This window comes from Penicillium paradoxum (assembly GCF_028828445.1).
Source record: "Penicillium paradoxum strain IBT 22861 chromosome Unknown utg000007l_segment0_segment0, whole genome shotgun sequence".
In the NCBI taxonomy this organism is placed as follows: Eukaryota; Fungi; Ascomycota; class Eurotiomycetes; order Eurotiales; family Aspergillaceae; genus Penicillium; species Penicillium paradoxum.
The window spans coordinates 1180748-1195141 of record NW_026643185.1 but is presented as its reverse complement, the minus strand read 5'-3'; the positions used below and the strand labels follow the sequence as shown (position 1 = coordinate 1195141).

Sequence of the window (14394 nt, the reverse complement as noted above, 5' to 3'; positions counted from 1 at the left end):
TGGTATACCATCCTGCGACTTATTTATGTTTCTTTGTGCCATCTTTTACGCGAGGGCTGGTAACTTGTTTAAATTACACAGAGTAGTAGCATGCGCGAGCAATCAACATTATCTACAATCAATATTTTACTCCGTCTGAGCTAAGGTTGGGTAATCGGAGAATATATACACCAAAATACTTCTATATCTACACATTTGCTTGAATCGAAAATTTGACCATTGATTGACAGAGACATATGTATACACAAGGACAATAACCCTAATCGAAAGTAACTTTCGTTCCAGAGAAAGTTGCTGCAGTCTGCTCCTTGGCTTTCCGCTTGGCCTCCCAAGAGGGATGCAGCGGGCCTTCATCCTTGGGTGGACCTTTAGGCTTACCACCAGTGTGAGCACCAGCAGGACCATCCCTGTTCTGAGGACGCCCAAATCCACCCCCGAAACCACCACGTCTGCCACCTCTTCCTCCTCTCGAACCCTCAACTGCACCGCGCTTCGTGTCCCACCCATTATCTCTACCACCATACTTCGCAGCTATCTGTTCCTGCTTAACGTGGTTTGCACTGGCTCCGAACTTCTTCTCCCACAAAGCCCGACGTGCTTGTTGACCCATGCGGTTCTTCCGAACAGGCTTGGCACCAGCATCTTCCTCATCAGTAGCTTCTTCCGAGCCAGACCAGTAACCACCGTGCATGAGAGACGGCAAGAATGTAGTACTTTGCACCGGTGCGGAAGAGCCCTTGACTCCCTTTGCTTTCTTGGGCGGTGGAGAATCTTCAGCAGAGAAGGAGGGGGAGGGAGAGCGGGAGATAGAGTCGGAGATGTCGTCTGCGGCGAGATCCTCCTCGTCAGATTCCGAGTCAGCGTCGGAATCAGGCGCAAGTCGTGAGTCGAACTGTGAGAGATCTTCGTCTCCGGATTCGTCTGAGCCAGAGATATCCATATCAATCTCGGGGCGGGAGACCTGCTCGCCGCGCCTAGATTTCGTCGTCCGTTCCTCTGATTCAGACTCCGATCCGCTCTTTTCTTTCCGTGTCTTCGGTGCCGCATCCTTCTTCTTGTCTTCTTTGCCTTTCCCAGGCGCGTCGTCGATCCTCAGTAGTTTCCGAATACCAGCCATGATGCCTGGGATTTCTTTCTGCACAGGTGTGGATTTGAATAGTCGCGCTAGAATATTGGCTTCGGCAGTGCTCTTCGGGCCTTCCTGAGACACTTTCTTGACTGCCTGAAACTCCCCGAACGTCTTCGTCTCTGCAATCCGCTTCGTCTTGATCAATTGCTTGTATAAGTATCGCTCAGATGTGACTTGGTAATCGAGACTCTGGTAAAGTAATTCATCAGCAACCAAGTTCTGTAGAATGAAACCCCACCCAAAGACATATATAACCGCATACCTTCAAAGTCTCGATTTCTTCCTTTAGTCGCGCCAACGCCTTATCGTCCTTCTGCGCTTTCGCGGTCTTCTCTCGGCGACTGAGCTTCTGTCGCTCAAAGCCGCGCGATGTCCTCAGGCCGCGCGATATCATCAGCACGCCGTTCTCGAACATCTGCGTCAGCCGAGTGCCGTGGATGGACATTTTGCGGGTGTCGCTCGACCGCGCGGGGCCGCTGACCTCGTCGAGCTTGCGTTTGGGCATTTTGTTGCGAGTGTGAGTGTATGAAGATAGATTGTGTTGAGAAAAATCAATCAAGATTGTGGTGTGTCGTCTAAAAACAGAATGAGGGCGGTTTTGAGAGTCGTGTTGATCGTCAAATGTTGCCGTAGCTTAATTTTTTTTTCTTGGGCGGAGCCCGGTGCCAAGACAGACGCTGGCTACGGCCATTGGAAATCGATTGTCAGGGTATATACTTTGATGGATAATTTTTTTTATAGAAAATTTTCTGATTAATATGTATTAATTCAGAGGGACATCGGCTGGGGACCAAGCAGAGCATGTCCATTTTGACTCTTACGTTGGCTACAAGCGTTGATATATTTGGTTGGACAAAAAAAGACCATCGATTAACACTGACGGATATGTACATACAGACATGGCAAAGAAAATGATACGCATACAGAAACTTTCTATTTCTTTTCTTCCTGCTTCTCTTCAGGCTTGGGGGTAGGAAGCTTGAACTATAGTGGAGTGGGTTAGCATTATGCTTGTTAAGCAACCAGGAGCGGAGAGAGGAGGGGTTATAACTTACGGACTCGGGGGTGCGGTTCTGACCCGCACCAACAGGCTCCCAAGCGGTAGAGCCGCTCTCGAAGTTGCGGAAAGCCTGAGTGAGCTCGAGGGGCTCAATAACGATGCGCTTCTTCTCCTCGTCGTAGCGCAGCTCGGTGTAACCGGTCAAGGGGAAGTCCTTGCGAAGAGGGTGGCCGTCGAAACCGTAATCGGTCATGATACGGCGCAGATCGGGGTGACCGGAGAAGAACACACCGAACATGTCATAGACCTCACGCTCGTACCAGAGAGCACCCTCGAAGAGACCAGTGACACTGGGCACGGGGGTAGCCTCATCCGCGTAGGTCTTAACACGGATACGGGAGTTGAAGCGAACGCTGAGCAAGTTGTAGACGACCTCGAAGCGCTGGTCGCGAGTGGGGAAATCGACACCGGTGATATCGGAGATCTGGGTGAACTCGGCGGCAGTGTGGTTCTTCAGGAAGCTCATGACGGGAACGACGCCGGCGGGAGCGGTGTAGACGGTGAGCTCATCCTTCCACACGGTGAACTGCTGGATGTATTTGGGCAGGCAGGACATAATGTACTGTCCATAGGTGTGCAGGCTGTCAGCCATGGGCTGGTACTTGTCGGTAGGGTTGACGACGGGGGCGCGCAGAGGTCCCGAGGCTGGTAGAACACAGTTCGGTTAGCTCAATTGCGTTGTAACTATCCATTAGTCCATTGCACATACGAGGGCGCTGTGCGTGGCGCATGTTCTCAGGTTCCGGGCCTGGTTGCGTCGAGGCCTTGGGGGCACACTGAAGGGAGGCCGAGGAAAAGGTGCGGGCGGCCATGGACCTCGTGGCAGATGCCACGGAGCGTCCAGAACCCAGGCGCATCAAGGATCGTGCGGAGGCCATTGTGTAGAAGGAGCAATGGCAGATACAACGGGAGGAGGGGACGGAGGCACGTAAGTCGGATTGTGAAGGTTTAGAGTGGTCGAGCACTTTGGTCACGTGATATGGACGCGCTAAGCGCAATCGGGCAATGCCAGCAAAATGAAGCCGCGCTTCACAATTTCATTCCTTCCTCTCCTCCATCCTATCAATCATCTCCGCTTTTTCTTCCGCCCTCTCTTCCTCTCGCTCCTCCCACACTATCTAATCACCGCTTCTCTTCCTTCACTTTACGGGGCAGCGCGTTTCCTTTTTATTTCCACGGTTCTCCCATCGTATTCAATCGGGTGTTGGCGTTTGAGATCTCGTGTCCCTCTTCAGTCGTCACCGTCTTCCCCGCGATCATGTCTAGCATTTCATTGATCGACTCCGTCATCGATGATGATGATGAGTTTTGGTATGTATTCCAACGTTGTTCAACCCGCGCGATCTATGTCCTAATCACCCCACAGCCCCCTGTGCATTGAAGAGTTCGATCTCTCCGATAAGAACTTCAAACCGTGTCCTTGTGGATATCAGGTATGTATAATGATATCCTCCAACGCTTCCTTGCCAGACTAAGTTTTGTTGTCACGGAATAAGTGGCTTCTCTTTGTCTTCCCGCCCTAGATCTAACATGTGATATTTCTAGATTTGCCAATTCTGCTATAACAATATTAAGACACAGAATGAAGAAGGGAAATGTCCTAACTGTCGGCGAAAATATGATGAGAGTACGATTCAGTACAAGATCCCTGACGTTGAGGAGTGAGTCACCTGATGCCCAACGGATGGTCGCCACATCCCAACTAACCTACCCTTAATAGATTCAAAGCAGATCTGGCTTTGAAACACCGCAAAGCAGCCGCAGCCAAAAAGAAGGAAGCCGAAAAGCGTGAAATCGAGGCCTCCAGCCGAAAGAATTTAGCCGGTGTCCGTGTGGTCCAAAAGAACTTGGTCTACGTTATCGGCCTGAATCCTACGATCCGAGACGAGAATCAACTGCTTCAAACCCTCCGTGGACGCGAATATTTCGGTCAATATGGCGAAATTGAGAAAATTGTGGTCAGCAAGGCCAAGCCCGGTGGCAACCCCAACCAAGGAATTGGTGTTTATGTGACTTTTTCACGCAAGGGCGATGCCGCGATGTGCATTAACGCCGTGGATGGTTCCGGAAATGGCGATCGAGTTCTCAGGGCGCAATACGGAACAACCAAATATTGCTCCTCCTTCCTTCGGAATGAGCAGTGCAACAATCGGAACTGCACTTTCTTGCACGAGACTGGGGAGGATAGTGATAGCTACAGTCGCCAGGACCTCTCGTCTATGAACACCATTTCGACCCAACGCCCGAGCGTCCCACCCACCCCATCTCACGTGAGATCTGCTCAACCCATCGCCCATCCTATGCGCCGGCAACCTAGCAAGGATGACTCGATTAGTGGTCGCTCAGGCATACCAGACGGCCCCGCTCTCCCGTCATCTGCCAGTTGGGCCAACAAGGATGCCGCTATCCACCGAGCTAGAAGGACTAGTCTGACTGGCAGCCAAGCGTCTATCAGTAGCCCACGACCCGCCAGTGTCAATGTTGCTACATCCTTTGAAGAACCGAAACGAGTAGAAAAGCCTTCGCCAGTTTCCCAAGAAGCCCAGCAACCCGTCGCCCAAGTCCAACCTGAATCTCCTGCCCCGCAGCCACGACCCCGCCGTGTGCCTCAACCTCCTAAGCCACCATCACCATTTGAGAGCCTGCTCAAGGATATCAACTCCTCCGATTTTAGGTTCTCATTCAGTACAGCTGAACTGACCACTGAGGAAGCCAAATCAATCAAAGATTACCCCTCTTTCATTGATCCATATGGTGGCGTCAAGCGCAGAGCTATGCGCGAGAAGGTCGAGCAAGAGCGTGTGAGCCGCGAGCAGGAGTTGCTCCAGTCGGTTGCTGCTGAGGAGGATAGCCGTGAGGCTGGTAGTCTCCAACTTGGTGGTGAGCCCGAAGAAATCAACCCTCCGCGCAGTCGCCAGACCCGGGAGTCTCACGGTGCTATCCAACCCCCTTCACAGCAGGACACTGCAGAGAATTCAACTGTCGGATCCCCTGTCTCTGCGAATAGCCATCAATTCCAAGGCTTAAACCTAGCCGGGCGAAGCTTAACACCCCTGCAGCAACAACAGTTGATGCTACTCAAGTCCGCTGGTAATCAACAGGCTGGTCTGGCTGATCCTCTGAGCTCTGCCGCTCTCGACCAAGCCGCCCAAGTTCGCCAAGGCCTTGTGCACAGTCAGATAGCACAGTTCAATGCGCTGCAGGCAGCACAGAACCGACAGTCTTCCCGATTCTCTTTCGCCAATGATGCCGGTTCCAAGAACATGCCCAACGCACGCATGCTGGGACAGATGCAATCAGCATCTCCCAACGCTCTTTCTGCCCCAAGTCCTCAACATAGTCTTGCAGCAAGCGGTTTCTATGCCAGTGGTGTTCAGGGTCCCCCACCTGGCCTGAAGACGGGTGGCACTCCTTCGATCAGCGGTGGTGGAATGTTCGCTCAGGGACATGGTTTCACATCTGGGCTCAGTGTCAATGGAGGAAAGCAGGACCCGACTCCGGAACTCATGCGTGAGCTATTGCGTGGACGAACTGGCACGAATATCGGAGGTTTACAGGGCCAGGAGGCGGCTAAGCGTGAGTTCATGTTTCCTTTCCTTCAACAGCACAATACCCCGCCCCCCATGACTCCTGCCAATGGCCTTCTCGGCTCCTTCTATGGTCCCCCAGCAGGTGTAATGCCTGATTCTGGAGGTCCACAGAAGCAGAAGAAGAAGGGGAAGAAGCACAGACACGCTAACACTTCCTCCGGCGGAGGTGGTGTAGTAGATCTTGCGGACCCGAGCATTTTGCAAGCGAGGATGCATCAGATCGGTGCCAATGCTACTGCTGGGCAAGCGTTGTACGGGAGTCAGGGTCAAGGTGGGTACAACTCCTCGATGGTGTATGGTGGTCGGTGGTGAAGGGCTATGGTTTCCCCTTAACTTCTCACCAGTTCTTGTGGTTTAATTTTTGCATTTTCCTGCCCGCTTTTCGCTATGACGTTGTTCCCTTGATGGGCCTGCTTTATCCTGATGACATGATATCAATTCTGTTTTTGTTGTTACTTCCATATGGAGGACTTGCATTTGATGTTTATCCTATTTTTGTTCAAATCAGCAGTTCTGATTCATGCAAATGGCTGGGTTGCACATGGCGTACTAAGGGTTTTCCTTTGTTTCATTCACCCGCTGTCATGATATCTGTTTCTTGCATGTTTTCTCTCGCTCTCCCCAGGTGTCTTTGCATTTCATGGACATACCGGCATGTCTGCGAGGCTCTCTATGTGTTCGGCGGCTGTGTATCCACTTTCTACCTTTTTTTGTTCAATTTTTTGCATCCGGACTTCCATCATACAATCCGCCGCGTCTTGATGACAGCGATGGTGAACATGGATTAATGTACGTTAAGATCTCCCTACCCTGATACCACAAGCCGAAAAGGGTCTTATTCGAAATCAGTTTCCTCACAGCCGCCGTTTACATAGAAGCCCTGTCCTGCGATGTTCCTGGTCTGGGAGATCACTGCATGTAATTAACTCGTGCTTTTTCTGTATCTTCTCTTAGTTGCGATGCTTTATCCTTAGTCTTTATTGCTCGCCTGGGGGATTTTGATATGATTTTTACGTCCTTCACCACCTACCCATCCACATCGCCACATCCTGATTTCCCGGACATTCGCTGACTCAGAGCTCTTCTAGTGAACGAAGAATTCCCTCCTCTTGGAGATCAAACGAAGGATCGGCGCACCGTTGACAGCTTTGGCTTTCTGAAGTCTCAGTTGCCCAGCGAGTCATCAGCGCGTGCAGGAACTCCAACTCTACCACCTGGACTTCCCTTACCCCACGCTCATCCTTCGTCTGCTGTTTTTCAGGAACAACTCAGTTCTTCTAAACCGTCTTCTCCTGCGCCAATGTTACCGCCTGGTTTGACAGCCGGTATTTCGCGACTCAATAGTCCATCTCAGAGCCGCATCAATAGTCCCTCTTGTCCCTTGACTCCTGAACTCACTGTCGGGGGTCCTCTCACTTCTAACCGTGTGAAGGACGCTTCACAGATTTCCTTTGGGTCACCCGTTCAAAAGACTGCAAGCAAAGCTCGCACTCAGCGCAAGAACGAGTTCAACATTGGGGCGGATTTCAAAGATTCTCCTTCCAGGACGGTGAACCAGTCACAAGCTAGCTCCTCCGTCGCGAAAGGCAGTCCACTCGAGTTGGACATCACCCTTGCTACTTCTGCCAAGAACGAGCAGGTACTGCGTCCCAGCTCTGTTTCTGCAATCGGGTCACGTCCAGACACACCCCAAACTATCGCTTCCCGCCCCTCTGACTCCCCTGCTCCTCGTCAAACCCGCATTCTCCGTGTTGTAGACACACCTAAAACCGAAACTCCTCCCCTTATGGCTCCCCCATCTGTTCCCGCGTCCGTGGTTGGAGGTACCAAGTCTCGCTCCAGGAGACAGAGCATATCATCCATTAGCATTCCCGATACTCCTGCTGATGTCGGATCTGAAGCCGATTACTATGCTTCCACATCCGCTTCTCGTGCAAACTCCCCTCCCGCATCTTCTCGTATCGGCTCTGCCCCCGTTCGCTCTATGACCAAAAGCCAGGTTAAGAAGGAACGTAAGCAGAAGGCGAAGGAAGCCGAGGCGAAGAAGGTCGAAATTCTAACTGTGAATGAGGAACCTGTTCAGGCACCAATCATGGGGCGAAAGCGCAAGACCAAGAAGGCACCCACACCCACTGTGAGCACAGCCAATGCACCCGCTGCTAGTGGTCCTGAAAAGTCCAGCCCTATCAAAACTACCAGCGCCTCTCCAGTCAAGGCTGAAGCGAAGGCGGATACCACGAAGAAGGCGAAAGTCAAGGAAGCCAAGCCTGTGAAGGAACCTAGTCCTCCTCCTGTCGAACAGCTACCCATCCCGCAGGAAGTTCCTGTGGAGCCATGGCGTTCCAACAACACCGTCGGGCAATTGGTTAGGGATGCCGAGACCTCCGGGAAAACAATCAAGGATCTTTTCGTGGAAAGAACCAAACCTCTGCATGAGCTGCTCGCTGAGATGCATAAATCTGGCGAACTGGACCTCAACAAGAGTTCACTCTTCAACCCTAGCAATCTCAGTCAGCGCACCGACATGAAATGCACTGCGGAGGATTATGATCTTCTCCAGCGCCCCACCGAACTGACCGAAGAGAATCGCAAAGCCCTGCTCCGCGGTGAACCCGTTCGAATCGGGGGTCAGGCTCTCAAGACCCGATGCTTGATCACGCCCCGCGGTTGTGTCATGCGTCACCTCGAGCCCGAGGAGGAGGATCGTTACCTTCAACTAGAGAAGAACATGGCTGGTATTTCCGATCCATTCATGATTGGAGACGATGCAAGCAACCCCAGTGGCGGTCTGGAAGCCCTTTTCGCGAATCCCGAAAAGTTCAATATCTGTTGGGTTGATGATATGCCCACTCGCCTGGGCGCCACATCCCCATCCTCTTCTCTTGAAGCAGCAGAGTCTGTAATCCCGCCGAACGTGCTCTCCGCCATGGAAGCAGACAGCACCCGCAACCACGACTGGGCTGTCGCAAACTCGGCAGAATTTCTCAATACTACTCCTGCGGCCGTTCGTTCATTTGCCGCAGTAACCGCTCAGCACATGCTGGGCAACCCAGGCATACTGGGTGCCAACCCTACTCTTGACGACGTTGCTGGCTTGACCAACGAGGAACTCAAGGATCTCTCGGGTCGTTCTCAGAAGGACCTTGAGGTCACCCGGAAGGAGATGGATGCGCTGGACAAGAAATTCGCAGCCCTTCTTCGACGCAACAAGAAACTTCAGCAGCAAGCATTGAACTTTGCTGCTGGTTCGGAACTGTAATCACTTCTCTACTTTTCAGGTCGGGATCGGAGCTTTCAGGCTCCTTGGGAATCAGAAATTATTGGGCTGACTTGACATTTCTGTTCATCTACATATGGACTCGCATGATACCCGGACGGTGGTTTTCTCATGGCGTTTAAGCCCATTCTGTATGGAGTATCTTAGCATGAATGGATCTTGTATGATATTGTTATATTTGTCCGTGTAAATCTCGTAGTAATTGCTGTGCCAAATCTCTTACACAGGCATGCGGTGTTCGGAGTCAATCCATGCACCTTCTGGGCTCATCCTCAATCTTGCACTTGGCAAGTACGGGCGACTAAGTATGCCTCGCGGGACATAACGCTCTTATTGGATAGTATTGCCTGGCAGTATTTTAGTCATCTAAAGGTCAACCCGTCCTTGGAACCTTCTAAGGTTCACTCCAGGGCTAGAATGTCCCATTTTGTAGGATTTATGCCTTACCTTAATACGCCTAGATTCTACCTTAGTTCAGACTGGCATTAATTTAAAATACCTGAATTACGATGATGGATGGCTTAATGAGAAGGCATTAAAGTTCAAATAAATAAAGCCATTCCTATATATACGTTATATAAATGCCCGTATACACCTATTTCTCGGTGTTAAGGCCTTTTCACTATGTAATCGTCCCTCTCTCTTATTCTTTAATAACATTTTGTCGGTAGGTAGAAATCATAAAGCTGATAACGGAAAAAAATAATATATTTATTTATTTCTGTAAGGCAAAGAAAAGAACTATATTCGGAGACTCCGGGGTGCGTCCAGCCTCCGGAGGTGTAATATACCCCAATTTGCAAAGAGAGATACTATGGGCACACCTTTTCGACTACCGGCACACCTTTAGTAATTAATTCTATAGTGGACACTATTACCAAAGTCACTGTATTATTAAACCTAGTTTTCGCCTGGTATGATGATCAATAGTCATATGATTAAATATTACCGCCCCCCCCCCCCCCTAAAAAAGGATCACCTCATACCGCTACCTCTCCATTTTATAAAGCTATTCCCAGAACCCGCACTATCGCTAGTATTATTGATTCCATATACAAATAATATTGAAAATTCTCAATTTTGGTAGTATTAAATAGCAAATTCAATTTGATATCATATACATATTTTTGATTTAGTTGAAATCATGATTATTGAGTCAAAAATGACGCCGAAAACAATAGGTTTATAGGGAGGGAGAGGGAAGGGGGGAGGATGTAGGGTTTGTAGGGTTTTTATAGTTATGTGACTTTAAAATAGGGGCTGATTTTCAAATATACTGCTAAACGACTTTTTAGCACCTAACTCTCCTTTCTATACTATCTCTCTATACTATCTGATATTATGGATTAAGTGATCCTAGACTCGTACCCCCCTTTCGAAACTATCGAAATCAGCGGTCTACTTATAACTCCCGAGGAAAAAAAAGCTATAAGAGTAGCGGGGCTCGATATACTTAATACCTAGTCGTTACCTCTTAGCTTTTTAATCGTAAGTAAGCGCTTAAAGCCTACTACTATCTAGTTTTACTACTCCCTCGTCTATCTATATCGGTATAATCGCTAGCCTATTAGGCGCTAGCGACCCCGGAAGTATCGATTAACGGCCTATATATTTACTAGTAGACTCCGACTTAATTCTACTAGGCAAAATTAGAAGATCGTTAACCTAATTCCTTATTATAATTATAGACTCGTAGATCTATCGACCTTAATTATCCCTCGGCGGCGTAAAACTATAGAAGTCCTCTAGACTATTACTAGCTAACTCGTATACTAGATATAATCTCGGTATATTTTAGGTGCTTTACGGTAGGATACCGAGAGTCGGGGAGTATAGTTATATCTCCGAAGGCGTAATATCGCTAATATCCGCGCCCGAGGGGAGCTCTAGCGGCTAGCTAGCCGGACCCCGGTATAAGCCCTTCTTATAGATCTTCTAAAGGATAGGATATAGATTATCCGATACGTTATAGATACTACGGATAATAGACTTAGTACCCTTTTTATAGTCTATAAAGTTAGTCTCTAGCTTCTACGTACTTATCTATATATTCTATAGATAGACTATACGTATAAGACTAATAGATAGAAGATATCCCTACTAAATATTATAGGCGTATCTCTAGTTAGTAAGACTTTTTACGTTAGGTAGGTATTTCTTAGCTTTAAGAAAGAGGATTTATATAAAAGGGTACTTAGTTAGCTCCGGGAATTATATATAGCTATTAGTACGGGTACGGATATTCTACTACTTATTCGGACTACTATTACTACCCCTATTAGCCTCCCTAGAGATAAGCCTTTAATCTATAGTCCCTAGACGATCTTAACTAATAAGGAATAGGTAATACGTAATATAATTAATTTAGTAAGTTATATTCTTTCACTTTAGATCTTTACTTATATATATAGGTCTTCCCGACTATAAATATAATACTTTATATCTAGTATATTACTTATAATATTAAGTCTTATACTAGATCTTATATTCGCTAGTAAGTCCTCTATACCGATCCTAATACCCCTCGTACTATCGACGAAAATTAGCGTAAAATTAACTCTTAGTGGAGTAGTATAAAAGATTATTAGTACTATATAATTTACGTATAGATAAATAAAGAAATAGAGGCTTATTAGGCTAATTTCTAAAGGAAATATTAGTATTTCCCCGATATACTATAGTATATCGACCGGGAGTGGTTTCGTAGCTATAGTTAGTATTTTCTACACTACTATATTAGTAGATTTCTCTACCTAGATAAGACCTTAACGTCTTATATAGAGGTAGTATATCGCTACCTAAAGCTTAATAGCTAAAATAGGACCCGTAATCTACTAGCTTTTAGTACTATAATAGAGTATACTATTAAGCGGCTTATAGTAGAGATTAGCTAAGAGCTTATATCTTAATAAGGAGTATAGTAGATTAGCGGTAACCCTTTATTCGCTATAGTAGAAACTTTAGTTATAGATTATATAATTAAAAAGGTATAGGTAATATTTAATCACTATCTACTAAGTGATCCGGATAAGCTACCTATTCTAGTTTTATACTTAGGTTAGTCTATATCTACTAGAGGGTATCTATATATCTACCGTATTTATAAAGCCTAGGTAGGAGGTATAAGCCTTACCTAGGCTAATTTTTACCGTTATTACTAGCTATAGCTAGACCTAGTAGCTACTTACCTACGGGTAATAGAGCTCTAGGTATAAAACCCGTATATTATCCGGGCGTGTAGTCCCCTAGTAAGATCCTCCTAGTAGTCCTCCTAGTAGTCCTCCTAGTAGTCCTCCTAGTAGTCCTCCTAGTAGTCCTCTATACTCTTATCGCGGGCTTTATAGCGCTTTAAGAACTTAAGTCGTCGAGAACTATCGTAATTCGAAATTATATAATCGTAGGAGGCCGGAATTATACGTCGATTAGGGCGAAATAGGCGAGGGAATAGGAGGTATAATAATAATTAGACTATATAGGGGGAGATAATAGACTCTAATAATTAGCTCGTAGTTAGTAGTATTACTACTAGAAATAGGAGGGGGTAGGCTAGGGGAGGGACTCGAGGACGGTGATTATTAATCTCTAGTTTATACCGTATAATAAAGAGAAATAGAGAGCTAAGTGCTAAAAAGTCGTTTAGTAGTGTATTTAAAAATCAGCCCCTATTTTGAAGTTATATGACTATAAAAACCCTACAAACCCTACATCCTCCCCCCTTCCCTCTCCCTCCCTATAAACCTATTATTTTCGGCGTCATTTTTGACTCAATAATCATGATTTTAACTAAATCAAAAATATATATATGATATTAAATTGAATTTGCTATTTAATACTACTAAAATTAAGAATTTTCAATATTATTTGTATATAGAATCAATAATACTAGCGATAGTGCGGGTTCTGGGAATAGCTTTATAAAATGGAGAGGCAGCGGTATGAGGTGATCCTTTTTTAGGGGGGGCGGTAATATTTAATCATATGACTATTGATCATCATACCAGGCGAAAACTAGGTTTAATAATACAGTGACTTTGGTAATAGTGTCCACTATAGAATTAATTACTAAAGGTGTGCCGGTAGTCAAAAAGGTGTGCCCATAGTATTTCTCTTTGCAAAAGAGAGATAATTTCATCATTTCAAGGTTCAAGATCAATGAATAGTCGCACCATTAACGGGTATACAGGCATAGAAATAAAAGAGAAATTGAAATTAGCATACAAGCTTCGAGAGTGCGGTGAGAAAGACCGTAGGGTAATATCCAATTAGAGGGTTATGTCCCGCGAGGCATACTTAGTCGCCCGTAGGCAAGAGCAAATACTTTTCCTTTTCTTAACAGCTCCTCCAACGCTTTTCTCCTACAGAATTCGAAACCTCCCATTCTACTTGGCGACTGGACTATCTCTAAGATGAGAGAGTGGATGCCTTCCTCCTTGTTTATATTTGTGGACACTCAATCCAAAGTACACATCTGTGACGCGAAACTCTGACCACCAAATTTCCCACGCATCCGAGATTTGAGATATTACAAACGCCTCAATCAATTCCTCTCCTATGGTCTGCAGATCTGAAACCGGGGATTAAAGTCCATCGAGTCAGGGGCTGACTCCCTGTGGCGTTGACCAGATGCGATTTGGTCCGCCCAACCTCCCGAGACACAGGCGCCCGCAAGTCACAGACAATGGCCTCTGAGTTCCTACACTCCAACTCATGGAGCTCAAACTTATCGGATAGTATTTCAAGCTGAAAGGATGGAATTTGTGTCAACCAGAGCCGTACTGGATCAATAATCGTCCCCTTGTTTCCCGTCAGCGCTTGGTCTCCTTGCACATTCCTCCCACTCATTTCAATACAGGCCAGGCATTTGATGAGGCTTCATTCCTCCGAGAGCTCCGGCATTAGCGCATTCTTTACAGCCTCTCCCTGGTCCTGGCAATATCACACGATGCCTATGTGTGTTCCAGGCTTGGGTGAAAGGACCCTTTGGTCACTCCGTGTTGAAGGTGACCGCGGTCTGCGTCTTGAAACATGCAGCCAGCTTTTGTTATTCCAGGCCCTTGCCTACTTTTGGCTTGTATTCAATAATGACTGAGGGTTCTCAGTGACCATCTCGCCGTTCTTCGAAGCTGTTCTTGCCATAAGGACTGTATTGTTTGAAGAGTCTTTCGTCTGGCATGTATAAAGTGCACTTAACTCACTGACTATCGCCTTTTGCGCAGTCTCAGTACCTCCATCTTTCTTTACATTGGTTTAGAGATCGTTGGTCCCAGTGGTTCTTACATTCCATTGCTTACTGAACCGACTCATTTGCAAACCACCATATACGAAATTGGGATCGAGT

At 47.1% G+C, this 14394-nt stretch overlaps 3 protein-coding genes across 3 annotated transcripts; 1 reads left to right on the top strand and 2 right to left on the bottom strand.

The window, feature by feature from the left end:
- Window positions 1-259: 259 nt before the first annotated feature.
- On the bottom strand, window positions 260-1634 carry N7457_008031 (BUD22 family protein; the record flags this gene model as incomplete). Its single annotated transcript, XM_057179074.1, has 2 exons — window positions 260-1318; window positions 1392-1634. The coding sequence occupies 2 exons, from the start codon at window positions 1632-1634 to the stop codon at window positions 260-262; spliced, it is 1302 nt and encodes a 433-aa protein (XP_057027460.1).
- A 428-nt stretch (window positions 1635-2062) lies between these two features.
- On the bottom strand, window positions 2063-3067 carry N7457_008030 (complex I 30 kDa subunit family protein; the record flags this gene model as incomplete). Its single annotated transcript, XM_057179073.1, has 3 exons — window positions 2063-2113; window positions 2185-2834; window positions 2899-3067. 3 exons carry the CDS (start codon window positions 3065-3067, stop codon window positions 2063-2065), a joined length of 870 nt encoding a protein of 289 aa, XP_057027459.1.
- A 380-nt stretch (window positions 3068-3447) lies between these two features.
- On the top strand, window positions 3448-9038 carry N7457_008029 (CCR4-NOT core ubiquitin-protein ligase subunit MOT2; the record flags this gene model as incomplete). The annotated part of the gene is made up of 5 exons (XM_057179072.1): window positions 3448-3500; window positions 3556-3622; window positions 3735-3850; window positions 3910-6050; window positions 6868-9038. The coding sequence occupies 5 exons, from the start codon at window positions 3448-3450 to the stop codon at window positions 9036-9038; spliced, it is 4548 nt and encodes a 1515-aa protein (XP_057027458.1).
- Window positions 9039-14394: the final 5356 nt, after the last annotated feature.